A 14,336-nucleotide genomic window follows, 5' to 3' on the forward strand; every position below is an offset into this window, starting at 1 on the left:
ACTGCCGCAACTGCTACGCTTACAGACGAGCTTTAGTGCTCCGCGATAAGAAACCTGGCTTGCTCCAACCTCTCCCGATCTTTTCGCGCTTTTAAAAGCACGTTACTATGGATTTTTATAGCTTTAATAAAGACAAACACGGCTACGACAACGTCTTTGTAATAATCGACCGCTTCTTTAAGCAAGCAATCTCGATCCTTTATCACAAGTCCATCGACGCTAAAGGCTTCGCCAAGCTCTATATCTACTATATCTATAAGTATTTTAAAGCTCTTTTAACGCTGACTTCTGATAGAAGACCTTAATACTAGTCTGAGTTCTAGAAAGAATTCAATAAAATCCTCGGCACCAAACTGACTTTCAGCACCGCCGCACACCTTAAGACTGACGGTCAGACCGAAATCTATAACTAGTACTTGCAAAAGCGCTTCCGTCCTTTCGTAAGCTACTACCAAGACGATTGGAGCGAGTTCCTCTTTATAATAGACTTCGCCTAATTGACGCTCCTTCACGACTCTTTCGGCGGCCTCTCTCTCTTTAAGGTAATTCACGGCTACGCTCTCCGGACCACCTGGAATTAAAGCTTGGAACGACTTGACGACCAAACCCTTTCTCGCAAGCTCAACCAAGACGAAGCTCGCGCTTACGCCAACCGCCACCTCGGAGCTTGGAACCTCGCTAAAGAGCACTTCTAGCGCGCCCAAGACCGCATAGCTAAACAAGCTAATAAATCAAGGCGCCCGGTTGACTTCGACGTTAATGATAAGGTTTAGTTAGATATGCGCTCGTTCTTTACTTCTCGACCATCAAAGAAGCTCGATAACCTTACGAACGGACCGTTCGAGGTTACCGACAACGTCTATAGCAGCTTCAAACTCAAGCTCTTCGAATCAATGAAGGTTCACTCAGTCTTTTACCCCGGACGGCTACGAAAAGCTTTTAATAACCTTACCTTCGAGCAAATCATTTTTGAACCTAACCCGATTAATATCACTAGCGAACTTAAGTACGAAGTAGAGAACATCTTAGCCGTGCGCTAAACCAAGAAGCACTTCGAGTACCGCGCTTCTTAGCTCGGCCGCGACATTGACTTTACTTGGTATCCCGCTTTCGACTTCATGTACGCTCTTTTTAAGGTACGTGACTTCCACTTAAAACACAAGGAGCTTCCCGGCCCTCCCGCGAAGCTCTTCGACTAGATTAAAGCTTATTCGGACAGTGTTGATAACTACGATCACTTGAGTAATAATAAAGCAATAGATAGACGCTCGAGGACGAGCTTTTTTCGGACGAAAGAGTAGTGTGACGACACGCCAAGTCTCTTGGACGCACCTCACATGCGCTAAGCTATTTCTTTCCTTTTTCCTTTCGTATTCTTCGTATTCTCTTATTCCCCGCTTTTGACCCATGAACCATAGTTCACGAGTCCTTGGCGCTTCTACCTTCGTGTATATAGACCTCAGCTACCTTCGACCTTTACACTCGATAGTTGTTGATTCTAAGTCATTACTTTGAGATTCTCTTAAGCTCCCATGTGAACCTCGCGCTCCCGTGAGTTCCTTCAGGTAATCGCTTAAGGTCGTCACAAGAATTAAGTCTTATCGAACGTTACGTTGCGTATAATAATCACTTTATAAAGCATAAGAACATAGACTTTATATATATTAAAAGCTATATATCTAATCAAGTAGCTTATATGTCTTTTCGGTTTAATTTTAAAAGCTCTTTTATTGCGAAGAGCTTTTCGGTCTTTGATTATTAAGTACGCACGAGCGCTATACGCAACTAAACCGCTATAATCTAGTCTTAAATCGATATCGATCCGTATAAAGATCGCTAGATCGTATTACTTAAAATATTATTTGAACTAAAGCTATAGCACTTCATTCGGACTTTTTATAAAGCTTTTCGCTTTCGGTGTTATATTATAAAAGTAGATAACGGTTAGTATAGTTTTAAGCTAAAGCTTCTTTAAGAGCCTTGCTCTTACTCTCATTTTGATAGACCGTTTTATTACTTTTCTTTTAGCCTTTTCGGCTCTTTTATTAAGTTCGTAATTAAAAGATAATAAAAGCTTTAACTCGATCTTAACTTTTTTCGCTTATTTTTGATATTCGATAGAATTGATAACGTTGATTACGATTACCGAAAAATCGTTATTATAACGTATAATAGCTATTAAAAGACCGTATTTGCGTCTCGTTTATGCTTTAAATTCCTTTAACACTTTTATAACCGTTAATTGTAACTTGTCTTTTAATATAAAGCCGAATAGCTTTTTATTATATTCATTCTTAATTATTAACAATTATTTGCTTTCGTTAAAACCGTTAAAAAAGTCGAATAAATTTTAAGCGATCTTATAAAATAGCTTAGTTGCTTTATTATTTAACGTGCGACGAGATATAACTTATTAAGCGTGCGTAATAGCACATGCTTTACATTTAACTTTAATAATTCTTTTAAGTCTTACCTTTTTAGCGTTATAAGCTAGCGCTTCGAAAGCTTTTTTGCTTAAATAACTTGTTCGTAAATGCTAAAGTATCGATAAATCTTTTTTTAAAGCTCGGAAGACACTGCTCTTTTAGAATTTATAACGTGTTTACAAACGCTTTTAAGTTGTAAAGAATATTATTAAACAAAAAGAGCTACGAATCAATTAAAGCAAAGAATAATTGAATAGCTTGTATTTAAAAAACGTAAAGTTAAACTTCCTTTTTAACTTTCTTAATACGACGCTTTCCTTGACTTTCTTATAGCGGAGAATTGCGTTATATCTCGAGTACTATACGCTAGCTTTGCTTAAAAAAGCTTTCGAGATAATATTAATATTAAACCTTTTAACGATAGCGACGTTCTTTAACTTCAAATTCTTTATCTTAGCTTTATTTAGTCCGTTTAAAGCTTTTTTAAAGACTTTAGTCTTTCGCCCGACGACTAAAAGACTATTCGTTTTAGCTTCGATAAAGTCGGTTAAGCGAAAGCGCTAAATTGATTTTAGCATTAAAAGATTTTTATCGTTAATAAAGTGAGTAGCGCCGTAATTATCGAGAAGAGTGCTATTAGATAGCTAATGCTTATTGTTAGCCGTATTATAAAGACCGTTAAAGACAAGATTATCGAGCGTGCTAAAGAGCTTAAGATCGATAATAATTATTAATACTTTTTTAAAGTATTTTAACTTATCGCTATCGTTCGATTGCTTCTTTTTGCCTTTTAAAACGATTTTATCGACTTAAATTTGTGCTTACCTTTCTTTCGTGATTTCTTTTTAAAGCGCTTTAAACTTAAGCTTTTAAAGCCTTTTTTTTATAGCGACGATATCATTTCGATTCGGCTTTGCGAATCCACTTTCGTTAAAACCGTTAAAGCAATAACGAAAGATCTTATATTTGATTGCGTTTTAATAGTAGTTTCTCTTTTTAAAGCACGAGCATTTAAAACTTTTAATAAGTCTTTTAAAGCTATCGGAGCGTTTACCGGACTGCTTAAAAGCAGTGTCGTTAGCTTTATCACTTCCGGAAATGCTGCGAATAGTTTGATCTTCGAAAGTAGCGAATACGTTAAAAAAGTTAAAGTTCGGATTGCTCGTCTTTTTTTCGACTTAGCTTTCGTACTAATTAAAGTAGTCGTAAAAGGTGCGCTTTTAAGGCAATGATAGCTCGTCGTTTCGAATGATCTTTGCGAGCTTTAGCGACGCTTAAGTTAATGATCATTTTTCGCTAATAGCTTTTAAGAATGCTTTTATCGCGAGTATACTCGTCGTTTCGTAAAAGTTGTTTATCTTCGCTAATTTATAAATAGCTCGATGTTCTTTGATCTATACCGTTAAAAAGACGCTTTTTTGTTTAGCTGCTTATAAGAATTTGTTATAATCTCGTATTATCGATAGCTTAAAGCTCGAGTCGGATAGACGGTATATTTCTTAAAGCTTTTTTATTAAGAATTAAATAAAAGTATTATCTTTTTTTAAAGCCGCCAAGATCGCTTCCTCGAGAATAAAGCTCTTAACCGTCTTTTTAATTTAATTTATAATTTGATTGCTCTTGTTACTTAAGACTTTTTAGTTGTTTATAGCGAAGTTGTATTCTTTTATATTATCGTTATACGCTTTTCGGACGTCTTCGAACTCAACGTCTTTTAGCTTTAAAAGTCTGTTAAAATCGTTTGCAAAAGCTTTTAAGTATAGTTCTTTTTAAGCCTTTCGTTAGCGGTCCTATTCTTAGAATTATTCGTTATTAAGCTCCGTTACTATCTTTATAACAGACTTCGTTTTTAATCTGATCTACTCGATAAAAAGAGCAAGTTCTTTTACGCTAATACGAAGAGATGCGTATTATTCTATGCTAAAGCGCTTAATAAAGTATTTATAATTCGTAATCTATCTTAAAAAGTCGTTACGACTTGTAAAGTTCGTTTTATTAATTAAAAAAACCTTTTTTACTTTGTCGTTTATTATTATAGCAATTGACTTTATGATTAAAGCTTTTGAAAATTAATTAAAGTTCTTAAGAGTAGTAAGTGTTGGTTGTAAAGAATAAATATAATTGAAAAAAAGATAAATTGCAAAATGAAAGTTATAATAAGATAACGTTAAAGTGACTTGCAAAATCCGCTCTCGATTAATTCGAAAGTTATTAAAGACTAACTAAATAGCTCGTAAGTGCGAATGTAGCTCTTAATTATAATGCTTATTAGCATTAAGATTAAAAGGAGATTCTATAGATTGAATAAAGCTTGGTATATTTTATTTAAGAAGCTCGTCAGGATTTATATACATGTACTTAAGAGCTCTAGTATGCTAAGGGCGCTATTAAGCGAGGTCATATAATATGTCACATGTAGCTTGGGTAGAACCATGCTTGTTCCGCACAACATAAACTAGTAGGTTAAGTAAAAGTCGAAACGGTAGTAAAAGTTATAGTCGAAAGTCAAAGGTAAACTTTTATTATCTTTGCTATTAATAAGGTTGCTTATCGAATAGTATATCGAATTGTATATTATTCGAAGGTAAAGGTCGATACAATTGAAAGTGTATCGGTAAGAGAAGTGGTCGTATAGTAAGTTGTATCGGTATAAAAAGTATAAAAGGTAAAAAGAAAAGTAAAGGTTTGACGGCAAGTTTATATATTATTAAACTAAGTCGCTTTTCTCGTCTTGCTTTTTCGTAAAATAGAAATACGAGAAATGTAAATCTATAAAGTAGTTTAGCAAAAGCTAAAGCATAGCTTATACTACTTTTCGAATCTTTTATTTATACGTAATAAACGAAAAAGTGATTATATAAGTAACTTAAAATTATAATATAACCTAGCTTAAATAATAGTTCAGTCTATTTTTCGAAAAAGCTTTAATATATCTTTTATAAATTATCATTTGTAGCGTAGCGATAATCGTCTTTGAATATATCGAAAGCTCGAATGATATACAAGTGAACGCAACTTTAAGTCTATTTAATTTTATTAAAAAGGTCGAAATCATTAGCTTCTTATACCTCTTGGTCGACCTTGAATTTGCTTCGGAGAATCTATTCGAGTTCTTCGAAGCTATTTGCTAAAGGTCGAACAGATTTCTTTAAAAGAAAAGGAAAAAAAGGGTTTCTGTTTTTATTATCCGCTATATTAGCGGTAGTTGCGTGATAGACGCTACAACTAGTGATAGTACTGCTAATTATATTAAGTTTCCGCTAGACTTATTAAGAACTAACGGTTGCTTATAGCGTAATTAATACTTTTAAAAAAGCAAAAACTACCTTTTTTTTTTTATATTTAGCTTATCTATAATTAAGTATGAATTTAACTATTAATCAGTATTGATTACACAATAAGGTGCACACGTAAGACTTGATACGAATAGCAAGTGGTTGCATTCGTAGTATTGTTAAGTCTAAGAAAGGAAAGAAGCTATTTTAGCTGCGAGGTGCAGTTATATATGGGTGGTTGCTATGCCAAGGGTGCACGGGCCACCCTTATCCCCGATCGAGTCCTTAACTCCGATCCCTTCATTCCCACACTGCCTTTAAGCTAGTGGCTTCCGCGAAATTGGTGTCTCAGATGACTTTTTAAGATGATATCTCCATCGAAGCAGAAATTTATTTTAAGGTTTAATAGTCAGTGCACCGACTTTGTAACCTGCGCAGGGGTTGAAGTAGATTGCTTGGTATTGCGTCTCTTCCAACCTCACTTCCTTTCTATCTCGACCATATACACACTTCTTTCACTGGAATTCTCTCCTTGATCCATAGTCTCTTTGTTTACTCTCTACTTAAGCCCCCAAAGTCCTCCAGGCCTGATTATCTTGCACTTGGCTGACCGTCTTCGGCCTGATCAATTGAACAGCAACGACTCTGGGGACAAACGCCCAGCATCAAACCTGCAGAACGTATCCGATGGGGGAAGTTTCCAAGATCGTTGGCGACCTTGCCGAGCACATATCCCAAAAGACATCCGGCTTTATTCAATCTAGCAAGCACCGAGATCTGCTGGACATTGTCGATTCTCTGCGCTCCAACGGTGTCAGTCATTAGTAAGTCAGAGTTTGATTTCTTCCCCACGTAGAATTAAATATTTGCTTGCTGACTGGAGGCTCTTTAGTGTTGATCTTCCTCAAATCATCGTGTGTGGCAGTCAGTCTTCGGGGAAGAGTTCCACACTCGAATCTCTCTCGGGGATCGCCTTCCCAACTGCTGAAGGACTGTGCACCCGCTTTGCTACTGAATTGTAGGTCTTGCTCTGTCGCTAAAGGACCAGGACGCTTCAAAAATTTCCCTTTATCCATTTCAACATCTCGCATTCGCTAATATGTCCCCTTACCTAGGATCCTCCGCCGAGGAGAAAAGTCCGAGCTCAAAGTTCAGATTCAGCCTGCCGCCAGTCGGTCAGAAGAAGAGAGAGTCAAGCTACTCAAGTTCCACGATAAAGAAACAGCCCAGCGAAGCTTTCCGAAGATTATCGAGGCCGCGAAAGTTGAAATGGGCTTATCCGGAACTGGCCCCGACTCCAAGGTTTTCAGTAATGATGTGTTGCGGATCGAAAGTACCTCGCCAAATGCCCCCAACTTGACCTTAGTAGATCTTCCAGGTCTCTTTGGTGCGAGTGACAAGAACCAGTAAGTTTTCATAGCCCTTGATTGCACTTTTTCTTCTTCCTGGGGTCGATTGCCATCTACGCCACCCTTTCCGTACATGCCCCTAGTTGCCTGGCTCAACCTGATATTGTCACAGGTCGGACGACGACGCTGAAATGGTCCAGAATTTGGTAGTTTCGTACATGAAGCAACGCAGAAGTATCATCCTGGCCGTCATTTCAGCGGACAATCCCTTCGCGAACCAGCCGGTCACAAAATTCGCTCGGCAGATTGACCCATCTGGAACCAGGACGCTTGGGCTGATCACAAAGCCAGATAAGATAGAAAGAGGCTCCGAGAGTGAAAAATATTACGGTGTGTGATCCGAGCCGACGCTATAGATGTTTTTGTGCCGGTCGCTGTTGGAACTCCATTCCGCCACTTCTTATCTTGTTCGGAAAGTCTAGCCCAGAAAATACTTACTGACCGGGTTCGCTAGTCGAAATGGCACAGAACGAGAACGTTAAACTCACTCTGGGCTGGCATGTCTTGCGCAATAAGAGTTCATCCAGCGCAGACGATACAGCCGAGCAACACGAGGAGAAGGAGGCAGCTTTCTTCTCCGAATCTATCTGGGAGCAAAACCTTGAACGCTCACAGCTTGGCATCGGAACTTTGCGAGAACGACTTCGTGACGCATTATGGAAGCAGATTCACGATGGGCTTCCTGGGGTGAAGTATGAGGTTCAACAAGGGATAAAGGACTGCACTACCAAACTCCAGCAGCTGGGTAAGGCGCGCAGCTCCCAGAGAGAGAAGCACACCTACCTCCACCGGATTAGTGGCACACTTACTACTATTATTCAAGCCGCGATTGATGGAGTCTACGCAGACCCCTTCTTTGCATCGTATCCAGGCCAGCAAGATGCTATCGACAGACGACTTCGTTCAAATATACAGAGGCTCCTTACGATCTACGCTGGCCGAATGGCGCTGCACGGGCACTCTCTAGAAATAGTGGAAGATGACATGGAATCTTTACGAGAATCGACCACGAAATATGTCACGAGAAGCTCGTATCTTGAGGAGGTTAAGAAGCTCATGGTCGAATGTCGGGGCCGTGAACTACCTGGTACCTACAATCCGCTCGTGGTTGGAGATCTGTTCAGCCGTCAGTGCAAACCCTGGGTGCGCATCACTCAGAACCTGGCCGAAGAGGTCCACGGAGCTGCAGCCACGACTTTCAACAAGATTTTGGCTGAGATCTGTGACGAAAACACTCGATCGCTCTTGATGAGATGGCTTGTCCAACCATCACTGCACAAACTCCGCAAGGATTTAATTGCTAAGCTAGACGAGCTCCTTGAGCCGCATCTTGCCATTCATCCGATCACATATAATGACTATCTTACAAAACAGGTGCAACTCATTCAAGGCAAACGTCACGACCGAGCCTTCGATAGGATATCTGAGGAAATCTGTGACTATACCTCAGAGACAGCAGATGTTGGTGGTAGTTATGATGATGTCGATCTGCAAGAGCTCTTGACATCACTAAAAGATGGCACCAGGCCAGACGTGGAGGAGTACTCTGCCTCGCTCGCTGCTGATGTTGCCGCAGCCTACTACAAGGTAAGCCGATTCAACGTTGGTTTCTTGCGAAGGTCCACCATGCTAACAAACTCAGGTTGCCCTCAAGAAATTTATCGACGACGTCAGTGTCAACGCTGTCGAAACCTCCCTCATTCAGAAGCTTCCAGGGGTGTAAGTCAAGACTCCATCTCTTCTATAGCATCGCCGCGGGCCATCTAGGCATTAGCGGATGTGGCCGATGAAACGTTCGTTGTGAGGACTAACAACCATGCAGATTCTCTCCGGATGTCGCGTGGGACCTTACCGATGATCAAGTGGAGATTCTTGGATCAGAGGATACCGCCACTATCACCGACAGGGCTGATCTATCCAAGAAGTTGGAGGTTCTGGAGAAAGGTCTGCAGGGCCTGGACGCCTTCACTGCACGATCGGGAACACGAGCATTATGATGCTGTTCCAATCTCCCTGCCAAAGTCTACGCGGCTGAGAACTCAAATTTGAGATCTCCTTTGAAGACAGACAGCGACCGAGAGCTAGAATATTGATAAACAAGAAATTGCGAGTCGTAACCTGAAGAATAGTCGCATTTTGCATGGCAGACGGTTGAGGTCGATTGTATCGAACATGCAGCAGGATATTATTTCAGATCAAGAAGCTTCCCTCCTGCTAGGATACATTATATCGCAGCAAGGTCGACGCACGAGAACAGAATGAATCTTGGTAACCATGCTACCCACACGTTCGCCTAGAGAGCTCGTAACTAGATCTTTGCGATAGGCAAGCAAAATAATTTTTTGGGAAGGAAAATAGATGGAATACCATACTTTTCGTTTAATACCACCTGTCGTGATATATCTGGCCTTATAGTCTTTTTATGGGAAGGTCTTGGTAAATTTGTTATATCTAGAAGTTGAATCGTCGGTTACCTTAAAATTTGATTCATGAAAAAATCCGACCTGGCTGCGCCAAGTCGGCGCCACAAACCCGGGACACTTTCATCGAAACACTTATTAAATTGTAACTACTAACATTTATATATATGCAGATTTATATGCTTGGAAAACATTGCTATAAAACTGTGTATTATATGTATTAAGATGCATCTTCTTTTTGCAAATCAAAAGATTATAATATAGCGAAGATATAGCTAAAAACTGTCCCAAATAATCAAATTTTACCTGTCCGCTTTAAATCTCACAATAACCACAACTCTAATTTTTTTAAGAAAAAACGGCTTCTAAGTTCGACGGGAAATAAGTGAATCTATCATGTGACAAAAGGAAATCATCATTAAAGGAAAGTTGGTGGTATGGGAAATGGATTTTTGGTGGATTTTGATGGAAGTCCGATTTTCGTGTTCCTCGGTCATTCTCGTATTTACAGGGCAATTCTGATATATACGCACGGTAAAACTATACCAAAATCGGTACCAGAATCAGGAAGCTTAGTCGGCGCTCGGACTCATACCTACTCAGAAAAAGTATATCAAAAGTATCATTTTTACTACTTTAACACAGCATAATAATGGAACAACAACATGTAATTTTAATTTTTCTTAATCAGTTACTATTGAATTCCATACGGTGCATCTTTTCATATAAGAGCAACTACGATATTATCGGTGATTGATTTTATATCGATTTTATAAGGGCAAAAGTAGGTGCTCTGGGTTGGTGGGTGTCCCGGATCGGTGGTGCGCCAGGTCGGGATTTTTTACATTTTAATTCAAGATAACCGACGATTATCAGACAAGAGTGGCGGGCGGCTTGGATATGAAGTAAAGCGGATGGCCTTAGATGGACTTATGAGATGGCCATCTATTTATTAGAAAAGTGAAATTTTATTTTCCTATATAAATCTCGATAGAATAGGCCGATGTCAGGTTCTGCTGGTCAGTCAGGGGCAAGGCTGAATGTGAATGAAGTTGGTTGTGAGATGGTTCCAACCATATCCCGGAAAGAGATCACTGAAGGCTGGCTGATCGAGGCTAGCCAAATGATCTGCAAACTTTGCGCGTTGAACGACCATCAACACATTTTTTATGTCCTCTCCTTCTATCCGTCCTATAGTCGCCCTCATTCTTCATGGCTAACGCTTCCTATCCGTTGACCCGTATCGGGGGCAAAGGTACGTTGAGTCAACTTGCGCCGCCCTGGGCATGCGGTTTAAAAACGAAGACACTGTGAAGTGACAGCTCGTTGCAGCATTCAATCATAGCACCAGCGGCGATGCCGAAGCAGAATACGACCGTCTCCGCGACGCAGCGCGACAAGAAGCCGGCAAGCGCGCGTCCTGCTTCGACAAAGTGGGTTGAGAACCCCCCCTCCATCCCTATTCCACACCGCTGGACCCCCGATCGCACGAGCGCAGGTTAACGTCGTGTAATCCACAGGCGCATCAGGCATACGAGCGAGGCGATGGAGCGGCGGCGCATCAGTTGAGTCAGGAGGGGAAGCGCCACGCGGCGAAGATGGATCAGTTCAACAAGCAGGCCTCCGACTACATCTTCCGCGAGAACAATGCGCCGGGACGGGTTGCGGACGACACGATTGATCTGCACGGGCAGTTTGTCGAGGAAGCGGAGGATATTCTAGAGCAGCGGATCCGCTATGCGCAGCAGAATGGACAGAACCATTTGCATGTGTGAGTCCACCGGGTGGCGGCGAGGTTTGCTGGGCCGGGGGGCTGCGACTGATGCCGAGTAGGATTGTCGGGAAGGGCAACCATTCGGTGAACCACGTTCAGAAGATCAAGCCGAGGGTCGAGCAAGTATGCCGGGAATTGGGACTGCAGTATGCCACCGAGGCGAACCAAGGGCGCATCTATATCAACCTCAGCGGCGGCCCAGCGACGATGCCTCCGGCGGGCGGCCACCAAGGACAGCAACATGGAGGGCACCAGCAGGGCGGTCCTCCACAGGCTGGATATCCGGGCGGTCATCAACACCAGGGCCAACAGCAGCATGGTCAGCAGCAACACGGCTTTCAACACGGCAATCAACACGGCAACGAGAACAACAACAACAACCAGAACGACGAGCTGGAGAAGCTAGCCAAGAAAATTGTACCAAGAATTTTAAAGAAGCTGGATGGGTGCTGCATTGTCATGTAAATGTATACATATATATACCTATATATGCCTGGAAATCGGAGTCCTGGAAACGTGGAAGCAACAATGGATTTACAAGCCAAGCTACGCTTGAGAAAATCCGGCGTAAGTAACTCTCACCCAAGCTTCATACCACGGATCAAGCCTTGGCTACTTACCAGCCCCTACCTGCATGCTTCAGTTCTCCACGGATCTTGGAGATGTCCTGGTATTGATACTCGATCCGGGATTACCACTCCTGCTTCTGTAACGAGTGAGGGAGCCTGTGCATTGAATAGGCAGTGCTCTTTCGAGGGATTTAGATTCGGTTCAAGCAAGGGTCTGTTATATCAGTATGCAATATAGGTATGCTACTATCAGATCAGAAATATATCTCAAAGGTGCATCGAAAGGCCAAAGATATGGCTCAGTATTTCTCTCCAGGAACTCACTTCCAGCCAATTATCCAAATAACAAGCGGCGTGATTTCCAGCAAGCTACCCGCTCAGGAGGGCGCTACGCTATCAGCGGCTCAGGTGCTCTTGGGCAGGTCGTCTTTCTCAAGCTCTTAGCTCCCAGAGAGGCCATCGTTGCGATTTGATAAGATGAGTCTCAATTCTATGATTTACTTGTTCTTTCTTCAGACCTGCCTATTTATTCCCATTCGAATTTGAAAATCTGTCTATTATAGCAGGCAGTCTGTCCTTCAGATTGACATTTGATTAATAGGAAACAAGGAAAGGCTTCGTCTTGAAGCTTGTACATTAAGATGGATATAAGGCTACTTCCGGATGATTCGAATTTTGATAGCGATGTAAGAAGCGATATATCTTTTTTTTTTTCTTTTTTTTTTTTGAAATAGTGGTTTTTGAACTGAATTCAAGCCAGCAAGAAGTTCAAACCAGCAAGGGTAATATACAAGCAGGCTGGCTGGCTGGTATCTGCGCTCTCGCTTAGAATATGGGTAGAAGTAAACATATTGGTGACGCTCGTCACATTGGTATTAATCTCGATTAAAATATATTATCAATATTTAAAAGGGAAGGGGGGAGATTTTAACAAGACAATAGCTTGCATTAGACTTAACAGGGCTGATACTAAGAATAAAATCTTAGAAAAACAGCTGCTTGCATTGCACTTAAGTAGACTATTAATAAAAATTTCAGATGAAATGTTACAGAATGTTAAGAGCAGAACCCATTCGGAGGTACCGTAGTAAGAGGCTCTGCGGGCTTGGCTCGATTACGTGTTTTATACTAGCCATATTTTTTTTTTAAGAATTCCCTAAAGTTCCAGGGTTTAAAAGGCTGAAGATCAGTTTAAATATTAACGGAGCTTTATCGGGACTTTGAATAATGATTCTTTATACTTTTCCGAAGCCGTTTTTTGCGCTGAAGCGGGACAGACTTTTTTCGCCCACTTTAGGGGAAGGGCCCCGAAAGTTGGGACGTCAAGGCCCACTATTAATGCTATCGCAATTAAAAGTTCATAAGTAGCAAAGATTTAAGCGGAAATTGAGCGAAAAAAAAAGAGAAAGAAAGGAAGCAGTTAAGATTCGAATCGCAAAGCTAAAAGAGGTAGTAAGAGAGCGAGAATTGTTGGAAAAAGAGCTGGAAGATATTTTGCAAAAGCAGCCAAAAAAAAAAAGGAAGAAAAAAGAAAAGAAGAAAAGAGAAATCCGATTGATTTCGCGACGCCGAATTAATATATAAAGTGATCGATATGAAAGAGAGCCTTTGATATCTTTTTATGATAACTTGGATTAACATTTAATTATTATTGAAGGTGATTATAAATAAATATTAGTAATTATGCTTATGGATCATCTAGTCACGTAGGACTATCCTATACCGGTCGGATAGGATTTCTGAGAGTGCCAAGCTTTTCAATCGCCCGTATTCCATTATCTTATACTCGAAAGAGATCGGCCCAAATTAAATATATCATATAGCTAAGCTTAATTCGGCCAAGTAGCTTGGCAGCTACTTTACGTATCAGCGGTTATGATAAGTTATCTACCGGTAATCATGTAGCACTGTTTTAATAAGCTACCTACCGCAGCGCGTCGACGCGTTATTTGAATACGCGTGCACGGGTCACCTTTCTTATCTTTTTCATACGAGCACGTCGTTTGTATAATACTGCACGGACCACTTTTTTCTTTTGAAATGAGCTTTCAATAAGGCTAAGAAAGCCGTATGTTGAAAAGTGCAACATAGTATAATAAAACTAAATAAGAATCTTTCGAACTTATCGAAAAGTTCGAGCTTACTATATATAAGCCAGCAACGGTGACGATAATCTACGTAGTAAATAGTAGAATAGAAAGACCCTTGATAGCCGCGTAGTAATCAGTAAGAAGGAAATCTATGCGTTGGATCGCCGGCAGGGGATCGATTAAAGCGTCACGCTCTTATTACTAGCGTGCAGCGCACGTAGCTTCTTGCAATTGCAAAATCATGGGTAAAAATAGGATCTGATTTCGGTCTGCTCCTTAAGGTTCGGGGGAATGGATTCCTTCTACCGGTAGCATACGACTAGAAGGAACCACGAGACTACCTAGCTATATAATAGTATTTACAAGGAAGTTG

General features: G+C 40.8%; 2 protein-coding genes across 2 annotated transcripts; both read left to right on the plus strand.

Moving 5' to 3' along the window:
• Window positions 1-6,388: 6,388 nt before the first annotated feature.
• Window positions 6,389-9,107, plus strand: L3040_008103 (uncharacterized protein; the record flags this gene model as incomplete). The annotated part of the gene is made up of 7 exons (XM_007291905.1): window positions 6,389-6,525; window positions 6,594-6,719; window positions 6,817-7,107; window positions 7,223-7,440; window positions 7,565-8,697; window positions 8,753-8,829; window positions 8,933-9,107. 7 exons carry the CDS (start codon window positions 6,389-6,391, stop codon window positions 9,105-9,107), a joined length of 2,157 nt encoding a protein of 718 aa, XP_007291967.1.
• Window positions 9,108-10,742: 1,635 nt separating this feature from the next.
• Window positions 10,743-11,769, plus strand: L3040_008104 (uncharacterized protein; the record flags this gene model as incomplete). Its single annotated transcript, XM_007291904.1, has 4 exons — window positions 10,743-10,785; window positions 10,863-10,963; window positions 11,051-11,301; window positions 11,364-11,769. 4 exons carry the CDS (start codon window positions 10,743-10,745, stop codon window positions 11,767-11,769), a joined length of 801 nt encoding a protein of 266 aa, XP_007291966.1.
• Window positions 11,770-14,336: the final 2,567 nt, after the last annotated feature.

Source organism: Drepanopeziza brunnea, assembly GCF_022702325.1.
Source record: "Drepanopeziza brunnea f. sp. 'multigermtubi' strain 214-2 chromosome Unknown ctg14, whole genome shotgun sequence".
NCBI classification, from domain to species: domain Eukaryota; kingdom Fungi; phylum Ascomycota; class Leotiomycetes; order Helotiales; family Drepanopezizaceae; genus Drepanopeziza; species Drepanopeziza brunnea.